A 14794-nucleotide genomic window follows, 5' to 3' on the forward strand; every position below is an offset into this window, starting at 1 on the left:
AGAAAAGGATATGACTTGATAATGCACTTGCTAGCTGTCTCTTGTAAGTAATGTCTCTCATGTGTTCTTCCATACGCATTTCGACAGATTTGTCCGTCTGCCCGAAATAAGGAATATCGCAGTCACATAATATTTTATATACGCCAGGGTATTTGAGTTGATGATGACAAGGTTTTGGGTGGCTAATTAAGGAACGGATCTTTGGAAGTGGAGTGAACAAGGTTCTGATATTGTATTTTTTTAGAACTTTTGCTAATTTATGTGAAACAGTACTTATGTAAGGAATAGAAATATTGCTTTTGAATCTATTTGTTTCTTCTGAGTGATGTCTAGGAGGATTAAGAAGGAATTTGTTAATGATTTTCTTGGAATATCCATTAACTTCGAAAGAAGTTTTCAGATGGTTTATTTCTGTAAGCAGTTCATTTGGATCATCAAGAAGAGAACGGGCTCTATGTCCCAAGGTGGAAATTATTCCAAGCTTATGAGGAGGGAAATGATGGGACTGACTGTGCAGATATCTGTTGGTATGTGTGGGTTTTCCATATATCGATATTTTTAGTTTACCAGAAGAGCGAGTCAGTTTGACATCAAGAAAAGGCAAGGAATTATCCGTTTCAAGCTCAGCAGTAAACTTAATACTTTGATGTCGGCTATTGAGATGTTCGAGGAAAACCATAAGGGATTCATGTCCATGGCTCCAAACAATGAAGACATCATCCACATAACGTTTCCAAACTTTAGGTGTTAAAATAAAGGAAGAGATAGCCTTGGTTTCAAAATCTTCTAAGTAAATATTTGCAAGAACCGGAGATAAAGGATTACCCATAGCCAGTCCATGATTTTGTTTGTATATATTATCTTGAAATTTGAAGTAACCGGACCTGATGCAATGTGTAAGCAAGGCTAACATTTTTTTGGATAACTTGTCCTTGAGTAATGTTTGGACTTCATCTGTTGGGACATTAGTGAACAAAGAAGTTATGTCCAAGCTAGCCATGATGTCATTTTCATCAACTGTAATATCCTTGATGTATGTAACAAATTCTGTAGTGTTCTTGATAAAGGATGGTGATTTCCCTGAAAAACTTTTGAGGTATTTGGCAAGGTATTTTGAAAGATTGTATGTAGGAGAATCGATACCTTCTAAAATCCATAAAGAGAACACCCTATTGGGCGTAATGGGGTGTTCTCTTTATGGATTTTAGGAACACCATATATGCGAGGAATTAACGGATGGAGAGAGCGTAGAGATAAACGGACGTTTCGGGATAATTCAGTTGTTGTTTTTAATAAGTTGTTTGTACGATTTTGAAGTTCACGAGTTGGATCTCTCTCAAGTATTGAGTAGGTATCATTATGTAGTAATTCAATCATTTTATTCTTGTAATCTTCGGAGTTCAGGATGACTGTTGCATTTCCTTTATCTGCAGGGAGGATGATTATATCTCTGTTGTTTTTTAAACTTTTAATAGCTTTGCGTTCAGTTGAAGTAATGTTGTCTGCAGGTGGTTTTGCGTTATTGATAATAAAGATTGATTCAATACGTAGAAGGTTTGCATCTTGTGGAGGGAGAGAAGAAGCAGCTTTTTCTATTTTTGTAAGTAGTGTTTCCTTTGGTTAATTTTGGGGAAGGAATGAAGTTTAGACCTTTACTAAGGATGCTTTGTTCTACATCTGAAAGTATATAGGAGGATTTGTTGATAACGACTTTGTCAATATTGATGTGTGGTTTTGAGTTCCTATTATTTTGTAATCTCTTTAACGTTTCAAATTTTCTTATAAGATCATCATCATCTTCCTTTTACCCTCTTTTACCTTGCGGTGTCGAGGGTTAGTTAATCGTCGGACCTCAAACCGTTCACAGGATAAGGTGGTCAGCCTTATGCCCCGGTGTATCCTATGGCCTGTAGTGTTGAGTTCTCAAGGCCAGTTTGCCTGCTTGCGGGATGATAAACCCCCTTCTTATAAGATTTACTTTGTTATTATATTGTATTCTTGCTGCTTGAGATTCACAGTATGTATTAAAGGTATGCCAACTTTCATTATCTAGAGATTCTTCCAGTATTTCAGCTGTGGTTCTTTTTTTATTGAAAAGAAAAGCGAGAGTGCGTTTAGTATCTGATATTCTTTCAGACAGTAGGTCTAATTTAGCTTTATGATAGATTCTTTTCGCACGTTCAGTTGTTATGTTTTCTGTAAAGATGTTTTCTTTAGATGAACAGGATTGAAAATTATATATATATATATATATATATATATATATATATATATATATATATATATATATATATATATATATATATATATATATATATATATATATATATATATATATGAAGAATTGAATGACTAGAACCGAGATTTAAGTAAAAAGGTTTTAATATAATATATATATATATATATATGAAAAAGTTTTAATAACTTACTGTTATAACTTTTTCATAATATTCCAACCGAGTAAAAATGAATTCGCATATATATATATAAAACATAATTTTGAAGGGGAGGCATCCTCATCAAAAGACAGGTTGAAACCGAACTATTCCTTATAAATAAATAAATAAATAATAGGCGGTGGGAAATCACTATTCTTCTTCTTATTATTATTATTATTATTAAAAAAAGAGAGAGACCTCTAGGAATTCAAGGACTTATTGCAGGAGGTCACATATTATCCTCACTAGTTATCATAAGAGTACCTGTTCTAGCTCTCACCCCCCCTCCCCTCCATTTTGAATACATCCATTTCTCAACTTTCAACGATGCTCTTTGTCCTTTCCCTGCTCTCTGTAAAATGAAAAATTCTATCAACTGAAATCCTGTATGACCCTTTCAGAAGTTTGTAAGTCTCAATCATATCATCTCTTTTTCTCCTGTCTGCTACTGCAGTCTAAAAATTCTCAGTCTATCTTCGTAATCTATATTCAGTAATTCTGATAACATTTTTAATACTTTCCTTTGCACTCCATCTGAAACCAGGAGATCAGAACCTGCACGCAATAGGCGAGATCCTATCAGTGCCTTGTAAAAAAAAACAAAATGACTTCCTCATCTTTGCATGTCAAGGTTCGTTTCAGCATTGCAATTATCCTCTGAGTTGCGTTCAAAATCTTTGCTATATGTCCCTTGAACTTCAACTTCCTATCTACTAAAACTCCAAGATCTCTAGCCTGATCATTTTCTTCTAGCATAATCCCGCATGAGATATCCAATACGACATTGGATATCTCATCACAAAAATGTGAATGGTTTTGCATTTACTAACGCTGAACTCACAGCCATTTTAACAACCCACAATTCCAACCTCTTCAAATCATTCTGCAAATACTGCATATCAGCAGCACTCCTGATTACCCTACCTATCTTTGCATCTTCCGCAAATAGCTGTATGACTCCTGTCAAATCTTTTCCGATGTCATTAATGTATAGATTGAATAACAATAGATCAAGTGCTGATCCTTGTGGTACACCACTAGTTACCTTAAATCTTGCAGAGTCCCATTCCCCATATATCACTTTTTTGATATCTGTCATTCAGCCATCCTCTATCCACGCTAATATTTTTTTAAATTCAATCCAATTTATGCAACAGTCTTTCATGTTATATTCTGTCAAAAGCCTTGGCAAAATCCCAAAGTATCATGGTGTACCCATTCCCCTTGTCTAGCTCAATGGCAACATTATTATAGAATGTGTGTGCCAGTTGCTCAAATTTAATTTCCCTTAGTAAACCCGTGCTGTTCATGGCAACCTGTAGATTCTCTGTCCTCCCATTTCTGTATGTGAGCCCTGACCAGCTTTTCCAAAATCTTCACCACCATCACCGCACTAGAGATACTGATAGATCGATAGTTGGATACATCAATCTTTGCACCACCCTTGTGCGATGGGATACAATACGTTCTTTGCACTCATGTATAATCTTCATGTTCTGAGACTCCAATTATATACAGAGTCATAGGAATAGCTATTTCAGGTGAACACTCCTTTATCATCAGTGCTGGTATCCCATCAGTCCCTATTGTCGAATCCTAATTATTATTCATATATATATATATATATATATATATATATATAATGCAACGGATCTATTTGGCTAATTAAAGAAATTTAAGCACTAAAAGCCGAGAGATACCAAAATAGAAAAAAAAAATATTTATTTGAATGCACAAGTTTCTTCTTCTTAGAAGACTTCATCGGGTGCATACATGAAAAGAGAAATACAAAAAATATACATTGCAAGAGAACAACAGCTATAAATTAACTTACAAACGTATTGCTGACATTTGAAGGCATTCTGGATGCCATAATAGTGTTGGTCACGTTCAAGCTGTATGTTGGTCATGTTCACGCTTGTGCGTGATCCACGCCCAAGTTTGATAGCGGAAAAATAACAATCAAATAGGTCATAGTTAAGGTTGTGTTAAGATGGACCGGATAAGGACAATTTCTGTTGATTCCACAATTCTCTCCAGCTCATAGGAGTATCTAAAAATGTTTTCAGATTTGTTTCAGAACACTTGATGAGTAACAGAATCTTCATCCTTAGGACGAGTGGAATTAAGAACGTGATTAGATAGTGCGCTGGCTCTAGTCCTGCCATATGTAACGTCTCTCAGATGTTCTTCCATAAACAACTCAATGGATTTCTCCGTCTGACCAAAATCGGGCACATTGCAGTTACTTTACGATACTTTAGGCCGTCGTGTTTTGGTTTAGGCGTACTAAGTAAGGAATGAAGTTTGGATAGAGGAGTAAAAGAAGTGCGGATTTTAAATTTCTTGAGAATTTTAACTAACTTTGGTGAAATGGCACTGATATACGGTATATGTATGCATGCATGCATGTATGTATGTATATATATATATACATACATACATACATCTAGCTACTCACTGAGGAGACCTCAAAAAAGGTCGAAACCGGTCTGGGTAGTGACCCCACCCATAATGCATTGCAGTATACATCTTCTAGTGAGATGTGCTTTACATTATGGGAAAATACTAAGAATAGTGATCAAAGCTTTAACCACCTTTACAATGAGCTGCCCTGGTGTTGTACCATCTTTAGACTTGAACTTTGTTTCAGGCGCAAACTTAATTGTTTGCACACTTGGGATTAGGAGCTAAAATAACCAAGCGTATAAAATTGCTTGGTTATCCTAATATCCTAATATATATATATATATATATATATATACGTGCATATAAAATATGTGTATACACACACACACACACATATTTTGTTAAGGTGGGAGCCATGGCTGTTTGTTCTTCACCCTAGGGCCTATGGTGTCTCTTGACTTCTTTCCGGATTTACCCATCGGCTTATTGTTTAAAAAAAAAATATTCTGTTTTACTGTATACCAATTAACAGGTTCGCTAAGGAAATAAGCGTACTACCGAATATACAAAAAACCGAACACTCAATTAATGAAAGAAGTGTTCAGATTTTTTGTACATTCCCCTAGTTCGTCCTTCTTCTTGAAGAAGCATCCTACGCATCAAATTTTATTTTAAATTCTATCGAGCCAAATCGGAGTTATTACTTTTGCATAATATTGGTTCTATAACCATCCGATCGAAACTAAAATTGAGATTGATCGCCACATTGTAAAGATATATATGACCTAATGAAATTCGGCATGTGGAATTCCAAATCCTCCAAGCCAGAGTGATGGAAAAAAGTGAGTACATGACTTAAGACCTTGACAAACTGACGAACAAAACATTTCTACACGCTTCTGCATGTTTGCAATCAGTATAATAGTATTAATAATTATAGTCATTAAAAATTAACAACTTTAACAGCTATTTTAAAATAAATTTCGATTGCCATCATCCAGAAAAATCAGAACCTTTGAATTTGAATTTCTTTTCGATAGAGATAAAATCTTTTTATTCGAAATACCACATGAAACGTAATAATTTTGAGCCTTTTAGATTTTTATTTTTTAATAGTCGCCAATCCTTTTTTTTTTGTTTGTCATTGATAACAAAATTTTATTGTATGGTCAACAAGATTGAATGAAAATAATCAGGTTATAGAATCATTGAAATTGCTGAATGCTGCTTGGTTCCCAGTCTTTTTCCACTTGCGTACCCCTTTTAAACCCATTTCTATAAATTGCACCCCTTGTCCATTTAAAATAACTGTTTTTAAATACTGATACTTTTGTTCAGTGCCTATCTTAATGTAAAATAGTTTACTTGTTTTTCCGCCATTACTGATTATTTTTCGTGTACCCCTGAACGGCTCAGCACGTACCCTTGGGGGGTACAGGTACCATCGGTTGGGAACCGGCTAAAAGAAAACCATTCACTCTTTCCTAGTTTGTTAAAAATAGATTTTACTTTGTTTATTGTATTTTTTTAAGAACTTGAAATGGATAGTTCCTAATTGGATGGAGTCCATCCGATGGACGCTCTTCAGTATGGTAGTATTGCAATCTGAGCAGCCATAAGACTGGATAAGGAAATATAAATAAAAATGTATTTCCTTATACCATTCGTAATTATTTTCAGTACTTGTACCGATTAGTTTTATTGTAATTTGCTTTTTTCAAAAGATAAGTAGTCGAAGATAAGATTTAAATTGCCAGATCGCAGGTTAGTATAATTGTGTGAATTACTGCAAACTTAACTGTTTGTAATATCATTTAAAATACTTCCGCAATTATTATCTACAAAATTAATTAACATTTGCGGAAGTCAATAGACGTGCTGTTTTAGTACTTAGAATGTGCATTTCTCACTTCCTTGTCAAGACAGTGTCAAGGTCCAATGCACACGCTTCGGATCCTTTCGAGGGACCGTTGTACTCGAGTAAGGTCTGCAAAGCCCTAAGGGTGCACATAGCCTCACGAGCAACTTACTGTGTTTGGTGTCATTGTTTCGCCCCTTTTTCGTTCCCTGTGTTGGCAGTGGAGTGTTTCGCATGTCAACAACCTTATTCTTCCTAGACGGTTCATCCTGGTAGCCAAGAGCGAGATAACACAGCATTTTCCCGCTAATAGACCATTAGATCGCACGCGACTCGTCACGATATAGTCAATTGTAAAAGAGCCTGCTGGCTAGGATGAAAGACAGCAAGAGTGGAACTCGGTCACATCAGAACAACAAAATAAATGTCGGTCAGTTTTCTAAACAATGTTTGCAGAGAGAGAGAGAGAGAGAGAGAGAGAATGAAATAAACAAATCCTTGGTTAGTTTAATGGATATTAATAGAAAACCTTGAATACACACACATGGAAAGAGAAAGAATACATTATCATAATTCTAGATTTTTTTTTTTAATTTATGATTTTTTCAGAAAATAGCAAAGGTTCATTTGGCTAACTGGCGAATGTGAGCTGCTTGAGAAGATTAACGAGTTTTTGTGTAGCTATTTTTAATAGGGTGCGCTTATCTTTTATTATTATGATTATTGCTTATGATTGAGTTAAATGTGTTACGGGGGGGGGGACAACTTCTAGTTTTCCTTACCGTAACAATATATACGCTGTTGTATTTAAAAACTTGAAAGCTGAATTGTCTCTACTTCCCTACCACAATACCTCGCTTATTTTTTTGTAAATCCTGAAATGTGTCTAGCTCCAGACTAGCTGAAAAAAAAAAAAAGAAAAAAAAGTATACATAATGAATTGACCATCGCTATTTTACGTGGCGATGCCTACTTTTCACTTAGGAATAGCAAAGTACCTTTAGGGAGAGCTAACAAAAATTCGTAATCTGATTTTCATCCCAGTAAACGCTATACGGTATGGCGGGAAAAAAAAAAAAAGAAAAAAAAAGTAATGAACTTCGACTAATCATTTTTTTTTCGCCATACGTTTTTCCTCCATACTGTAACTAACGTTGTTTTTCTTTTCAGCTGAATCTCAAAGCGATAGACAATTATCAGCATAAAGACAGTTCAAGATAACTGCCACACTTGCAGTATGAGATCTGGATAAGTTTGCATCCATGTCTCCCATTTTTCAGTTGTTTTTTTCCATTTTCGTTTAGCTCTTCCCATTCACCTTTTGCAGCCTGGTATGTCTGTGTACTTAACCATAGTTGTTTAAAACTGTTATTCACATCATCGTAAACTTGGTTGATTTTAAACTAAATGCGATTTATGAATACTTGTCGCTGGACAGTTGATATTTCAAATATTTTTTGAGGACCACTATTTTTCAACATCTTATTAATATTGTACTCTCTTCACACTGCATTTTCCACTTTACTACTATTTCTGTTTTATTATCTATCAAATTAATCTATCTTTGGAACGGGCAAGTAAAGTTTTCCTCCTTTCGGAAAATCGTGTTTTAAATCCTGCGTCGAACATAGAACTTTCACAGTTACAGACAATAATAGGAATGCTAGGACTACTAGAAGATGGCCGTAGTTGTCCACTGTACACTGTCTTGAAGAGCCTTAATTTATTGATAGCTTGGACTCAGATGAGAAGAGGCTTGAAGAAGAGACTGGCTGCATATCTGTCTACAAAAAAAATTAATTAGAGCTAAAGGAAAGCCTACTCCTTTCTGGTAATAAATAGCCTTAGTATATACAGGGTGAACAAAATTATCCATGTTATAGGCCTTGTGAAGCTTCACCTAGTGATGCAAATTCTGCGAAACTTTACAGGGATACATTATGTGTCATGCGGAAGTGACATCGTAGGAAAAAAAAATTCAGAAATTCACCACTAGTAGTACTCTCTCTCTCTCTCTCTCTCTCTCTCTCTCTCTCTGTGTGTGTGTGTGTGTGTGTGTGTGTGTGTAAGAAAGAGAAAAGTCACAATCATAAATAACACATTTTTATTCACTTCCATTATGCATTCACGGGCTGTATTGTTCAATGTGTTGCCCTTCCCGGTATGCCACAAACTGCATCCTTTGCACAGTGTGTTCAATGGCAGAATGCAACTGGTCGGGACTGATGTTGCGCACATGCTGCGTTATGTTGCCTTTCAGTGCTGGCAAGTTATCAGGATGATCACCGGGGTCAGATCAGGTGAATGATGTGGAAACGCACAGCTGATCAATCTGACTTCTGTGAAATGTTCTCGAAGAACCCCCTGTACCGGACGACAGATGTGTGGAGACCCCCCCCCCATCCAAATGTAGATGTGACAAATAATAAACAACAAAATTGTTTATTATATCGCGATAGCTCTCTGCAGTAACTGAGCAGGTCACAGCACCCGACTGGCGAATGTCCTCAAAGAAGAATTGATCAATAATACACGAAGCTGTAAACCTGCACCAACAGTAACTTTATGTGAATGCAAAGGAATTTGTTGGATTGCATGCAGGTTTTGCATAGCCTATACCCGGCAATTGTGGGTATTCACACATGAAAGTGAGCCTTCTCTCCCCACAAAATCATCCACGGCCCCGCAACGTCCAACTCCACTCGAGCAAGGAATTGTAAAGCGAATGTCAGTCGACTTTCCAAGTCCTGTGGGCGCAACTCATGTGTCAAGGTTATCTTGAATGGGTAGACATGCAGAATCTTCCGTAGAATTTTCCACACAGTTTTGTAAGGCACATCCATGTGTCTTGATATAGCATGCACTGCAGGAAACAGCGCTGTTATTAATAGCCTGCGCTATAACGGCAGTAGCGACTTCATTCAGCTTGTGAACTGATAGGCTTGCGGCTTCTGCCAGGTCTATCTCCCAACGATCCCATTTCTTCAAAACGACTAATCATTGGTCGCAGAGCACATGGAGATAGTGGACCTCGTCGACATTTGTTCAGGTGACGAAATTCACGGAGTGCAGCAACAGCATTGCGATTGTTTAGATAGTACAGCTTCATGAGCTTAGCGCATGGGCCAACGTTAGTGTCATCACTGTGGACGGTATTAACAACCAGAATGGGGCGGCTCATGCATAGGCACCGCGAAACTGCAGCACTTCCAATTTTTATCGATATGTATAAATATATTTATTAATTTATTTATATTTGCTTGTAATATTTAATTTTATCATCAACAATCCTATACAATTCTCTTATTTTGTATAAAAAATAATAAAAATCCATCTTGTAGCACTTAGGAGGGCGAAGGACGCTAGCAGAACTGTGCTTACCACAGTGTCATATTCCTACGCGCGCAAACATATGCACGTCATAGTGAGATGCGCGCTATTAGTGTAATGCGGCACTGTCCGTTGCAGTTCCATCGTTGTTTATATGCAGTTTGCGCCAGTAGTAGAGTGTTCGTAGTGCTTATCGTGTTTACTCCGTCTCTTTGAATATTTGGACATTATAATTAAAGACATTAAAGGCATAACATTTGTTATAGTTTTTATTTTAGTACATTATTGAGGTTATTGACAATTATGCCGCAGAATTTTTAAGTAATTTTGAATTATACCAAACTGTATAATTTTATCGATGATAAACAATATTTTTTCCTGTTTAATTTTTACCATAATTATGATATTTTATCCAAACACGTATACGCTGTACTTACAGTGTGTATGTATATTTCGAAAGTTGCAGCACCCCCGCGATTTCAAGCCACGAGCCGCCACTGAAACAAAATGAAGGGGAAATCCCTTGTCCATCTCTTCAAATCCTCCAGGCACGTGCTGAGTTGCGTGATATGTAAATTTCACGCATTTTATGTTTAGAACATCCCCTGGTGATGAATTTGGAACTACTTTTCTCTCTCTCTCTCTCAGATCTCGCTTCCGCATGACGCACAATGGATTCTATTACTGCAAAGTTTCGCATCAATTGGAACAATAGATGGCGCTCCACAAGGCCTTAAACAAGAATACTTTAATTTTGATCACCCTGTATATAACTTTCAGTACTAGTTTTGGTTTTAAGAATTGCTTCAAGTTCCCTTTTCCCTAGCCTCTTGAGCTTAAATATCGATGTATTTCAATAATGCAAAATTAATTAATTAAGAGAGTACTGTATTACTGAATATGCATTAAAGACGTTCTTATGTTTTCGTTGTTTGCTGCGATTCATGATGAATAGGTATTTAAGTAGAAAATGTGAATTGTGAAGGTTAAAATAAATTTCATATCTGAAATAACTTTCATAACAGATTAAAAGTACATTGTGTAACGTCATTAAAAGTCATGTATCATTAATAAAATAGTCATCGCATAAAAATGATTGCTGGAATGCTACGTATATACAGAATGAGCAATAAAATCATATCGAAATGTACTTGGCATTTTTTTCCCCTTTTTAGTTTCAGCATCAGAAGATGGTACAAGGTACGTGCTAGTATTCACCTTCTTCCTGCTTTCCAAATGAAATGTTCAAATTCAAGTAACAAGCAGCAAATTTTTATTATAAAGATCAAGATGTATAAAGTTCACTCCATGGAAGATGGAAATTCAGTTTTTCTTTCTGGATCAAAACTGAATTCTGAGTTGATGTTTTAGTGTGGATTTCGAACAGCAAAATTCACTGGAATCCATGAAGTGTACTAAGAGAAGAAAGCTGTTAGATTTTTAGTGTGGTGTCATAAAATGTTCTGTTATTATCAATGCCCTCTGTAAAGAACACCAGATTAAAAAAAAAAAGCAGCCATAAATGAATAAATAAAATAAATGTGTGTGATTTCCTAAAACGCACTTACAATCCCGTAATATCCAAGTGAGAAACTTAGCAGACTCATATCGAAACTGCATAATGTTAATTTCCTTCTCGAAAAAGAATAAAAGGCTATTAAATTAAATGGCTACAAAGTTAAATCTGAACTGAAAAGACGAGAGGGAAAACTTTAGGAACTAAAGCCCTTTCCTCTCTCCATCCAATAGACTATGCGTTGAAATCTCATTGGATGTATATAGACGCCTTTAGATAGTGGATGAATTTCATTACCCAGTGTGAGATCACCATTCTGCTTATTGGAGACCCGAAGCGGCTTGGAAAAGCTACATGTTTAGCGTCAAGAGTAGGGTTTTTCTGAATTAACTTTTAATCCTCCTAGACCTAAGGCAATAATCTACGATAGGTCCATCTTTTCGTGGGTAAGATTCACATGAAAAAGAAAGGCATTAAATTTAAATTTTAAGATGGAAGACAGTCTGTGGATAATCGAAATTACCCAACAGTTATCTCCATTACTTCGTCCTAATTCATTCAAGGTGAATCCCACGCCGAAACCAGTTTCCATTACTGTCTCTATGTTAAAGACAATAATGAAAACTTACGTAGCCTATTGAAAAGGCAGTGAATGTCAGTGACTGGTTCCATCGTTCTGTTCCATAATTTCGAATTGAGGACGGCAAAACTCGAATCTTGGGTTTGTACCGTTTAGCCATTTAAACAGCATTTTATTAATGCGTTGAAGTAGTAACAAATTAACATGATTTATACGCATTAATACTTCGTGAAATGCATTGCCAAGTATTACTATGATATTTTTCGATAAAATTTCGTAAAAGAAAGTGATCAAACGGAGATTGCATTAATTTAGTATTATTGTGAACATTCAAGTTTTCGATGAATATGTTTTTGTTTAATTCAATAATACATACGAGTTGCACATCTTTGATCCAGACTTCTGGCTGTTCTTTCCTCATCCATAAATTCCCGTTATTCCTCATAATGTGATGCAGCCGAGATAGACTTTTCTTGTGAAGTGCCAAATTTTAAATATAAGATAGTAATTAGCGTATTAAAAATGATAAAAAGAAAACATTCCTTTTTCTCTGTATAATTCGCCAAATATTATTAAAAAGGAAAAAAAAATAGTGTCGCGGAACAGAGAATTAAAGCGCACCGTACTTGTCGCGCCATCTCTTGACAAATCGACAAATTATTAATAAAAGCCTCATCGAGCTCTTAACTTTTTTGGACATATCAGCGGTTGGATAGTAGCAGAAAGATTTTACCTTGGTGTAAAATGAACAATACACATCGAACTTTTTTTTTAGCCGAAATATTTTTCGATATATATATAAAACGATCGTGTGTCTCGTGCTTTAAAGATTCTGATTTCATGGTAAAGCTCAAACGTCTCTTGAAACCGTAATTTGGAAGAGGCTAATGCTTTTTCATTGCGCTTTATTAATTATCATTCAGAAGTTGTTGTGACATACAGACAAGGCGAACTTCTACTTGTCTTTGCCTAGGTTGTAGATTGATGAATATCATCGTTAACAATTATTTCATATTTTTTTGTTATGCAATCTATGGTAACCTTTCCTTTTTTAGTTATTTAATTTACTAGTTTATATTATGTGTGTAAACTGGAAAGTTATATGATAATATTTTGTCCTGAAATGACTATTTTTTTCTGTTTTTAAATCGTTGAACGAAATATATTATCTGGGTGTATGTGTGTGTGTATTTAATTTTTTCCCTCCTTTCAGTTATGTGGTAATGCTGCAATAGCAATTGCCGTGTTCTCCAGAATTGAATCACTCGCATACATTGTGGTACCTTTGGGTTGGAGCTTTGGTCTTGCTGCAGCCATCTTTATATCTGGAGGGATTTCAGGTAAGATTTCTTGACAAGCCAAGTAAAATTAGAGTTATTATCAGGGGCAGCTCGTGCATGGGCACTGCAGTACCCCCAATTTTTCTCGATATATAAATATATTTATTAATTTATTTATATTTGCTTGTAATATTTAATTTTATCATCAACAATCCTATACAATTCTCTTATTTTGTATAAAAAATAATAAAAATCCATCTTTTAGCACTTAGGAGGGCGAAGGACTCTAGCAGCACTGTGTTTACCACAGTGCCATATTACTACTCGCGCAAGCATATGCACGTCATAGTCAGTTGCGAGCTATTAGCGTAATGCAGCACTGTCCATCGCGCAGTTCTACTGTTGTTTATATGCAGTTTGCGCCAGTAGTAGAGTGTTCGTAGTGCTTATCGTGTCTACTCGTCTCTTTAAATATTTGGACATTACAATTAAAGGATTTAATTGTAATGTTCAAAAATTGTAAATCCATTTCTTTAATTACAATTAAAGGAAAGGGTTTTATTTTAAAGTAATTTTGAATTAATTTTATCGATAATAAACAATATTTTTTCATGTTTAATTTTTATCAAAATTTTGATATTTTATCCAAACACATACACTGTACTTAATGTGCATGTATATTTCGAAAGTTGCAGCACCCCCCCCCCCCCACACACACACCGCGATTTCAAGTCACTAGCTGCCAATGGTTATTATACTAATTGTTAAAGCAAAATGAGGCTTTTAACTTGGAGAATATATGTTGGAGGGAGGCGCTACAGAATTTTAGCAAAACAGCCAAGGAGAAACAAATATGCATATTTCGTTATAAATAAATTAAATGATTCTTCGTTTATTTGGGTTATAAGGCATTTAAACTTATTCAGTCAATTGAGACCAGTTAATTATATATGTCACATAATTTTTATGGGAAAGAATTTTATCCTAAATCAAAGCTTTTCATTATTTAAAGACTGATTTATATTCCTGAGATTTTTATTTATTTTATATCAGAAATGTAAACCTTTGATCTCTACGATTTTATATCAGAATTAGAGACCAGTAGATAAAAGCATCTGCTTCCTAACAATTGCTTTGCGTCACAGTCAAGTGCGTGACTTTATTTGCTCTAATATTTTTCCTGGCTTATTTTAGGCATGAAGTGGTACAACAAAATTCAAATTTGAAAAAAAAAAAAAATCTTAAAATGTTAAACTGCTTGTGAAACAAATGAAGACGAATGAGAAGACTTCCAAATACTATGAAAAAAAATTAATTAATTAACGCCTCCTTAGCGCAATTGGAAGAATGACGGTACATTGCGCCCTTCGATTCTCATCGTGA

The 14794-nt window shown here is 35.3% G+C and overlaps 1 protein-coding gene across 1 annotated transcript in view; it reads left to right on the top strand.

Moving 5' to 3' along the window:
- LOC150107748 (aquaporin-7-like) overlaps positions 1–14794 on the top strand; it is a 110556-nt gene that overhangs the window by 25506 nt on the left and 70256 nt on the right. The window contains exon 2 of the mRNA XM_090391510.1: positions 13345–13471. Within this exon, the coding sequence (XP_090247636.1) occupies positions 13345–13471 (127 nt within the window). The remainder of the gene's footprint in view (positions 1–13344; positions 13472–14794) is intronic.

This window comes from Typopeltis vanoorti, chromosome 4 (genome assembly GCF_054136105.1).
Source record: "Typopeltis vanoorti isolate ZY-2024b chromosome 4, IOZ_Tvanoo_1.0, whole genome shotgun sequence".
NCBI lineage: Eukaryota > Metazoa > Arthropoda > Arachnida > Uropygi > Thelyphonidae > Typopeltis > Typopeltis vanoorti.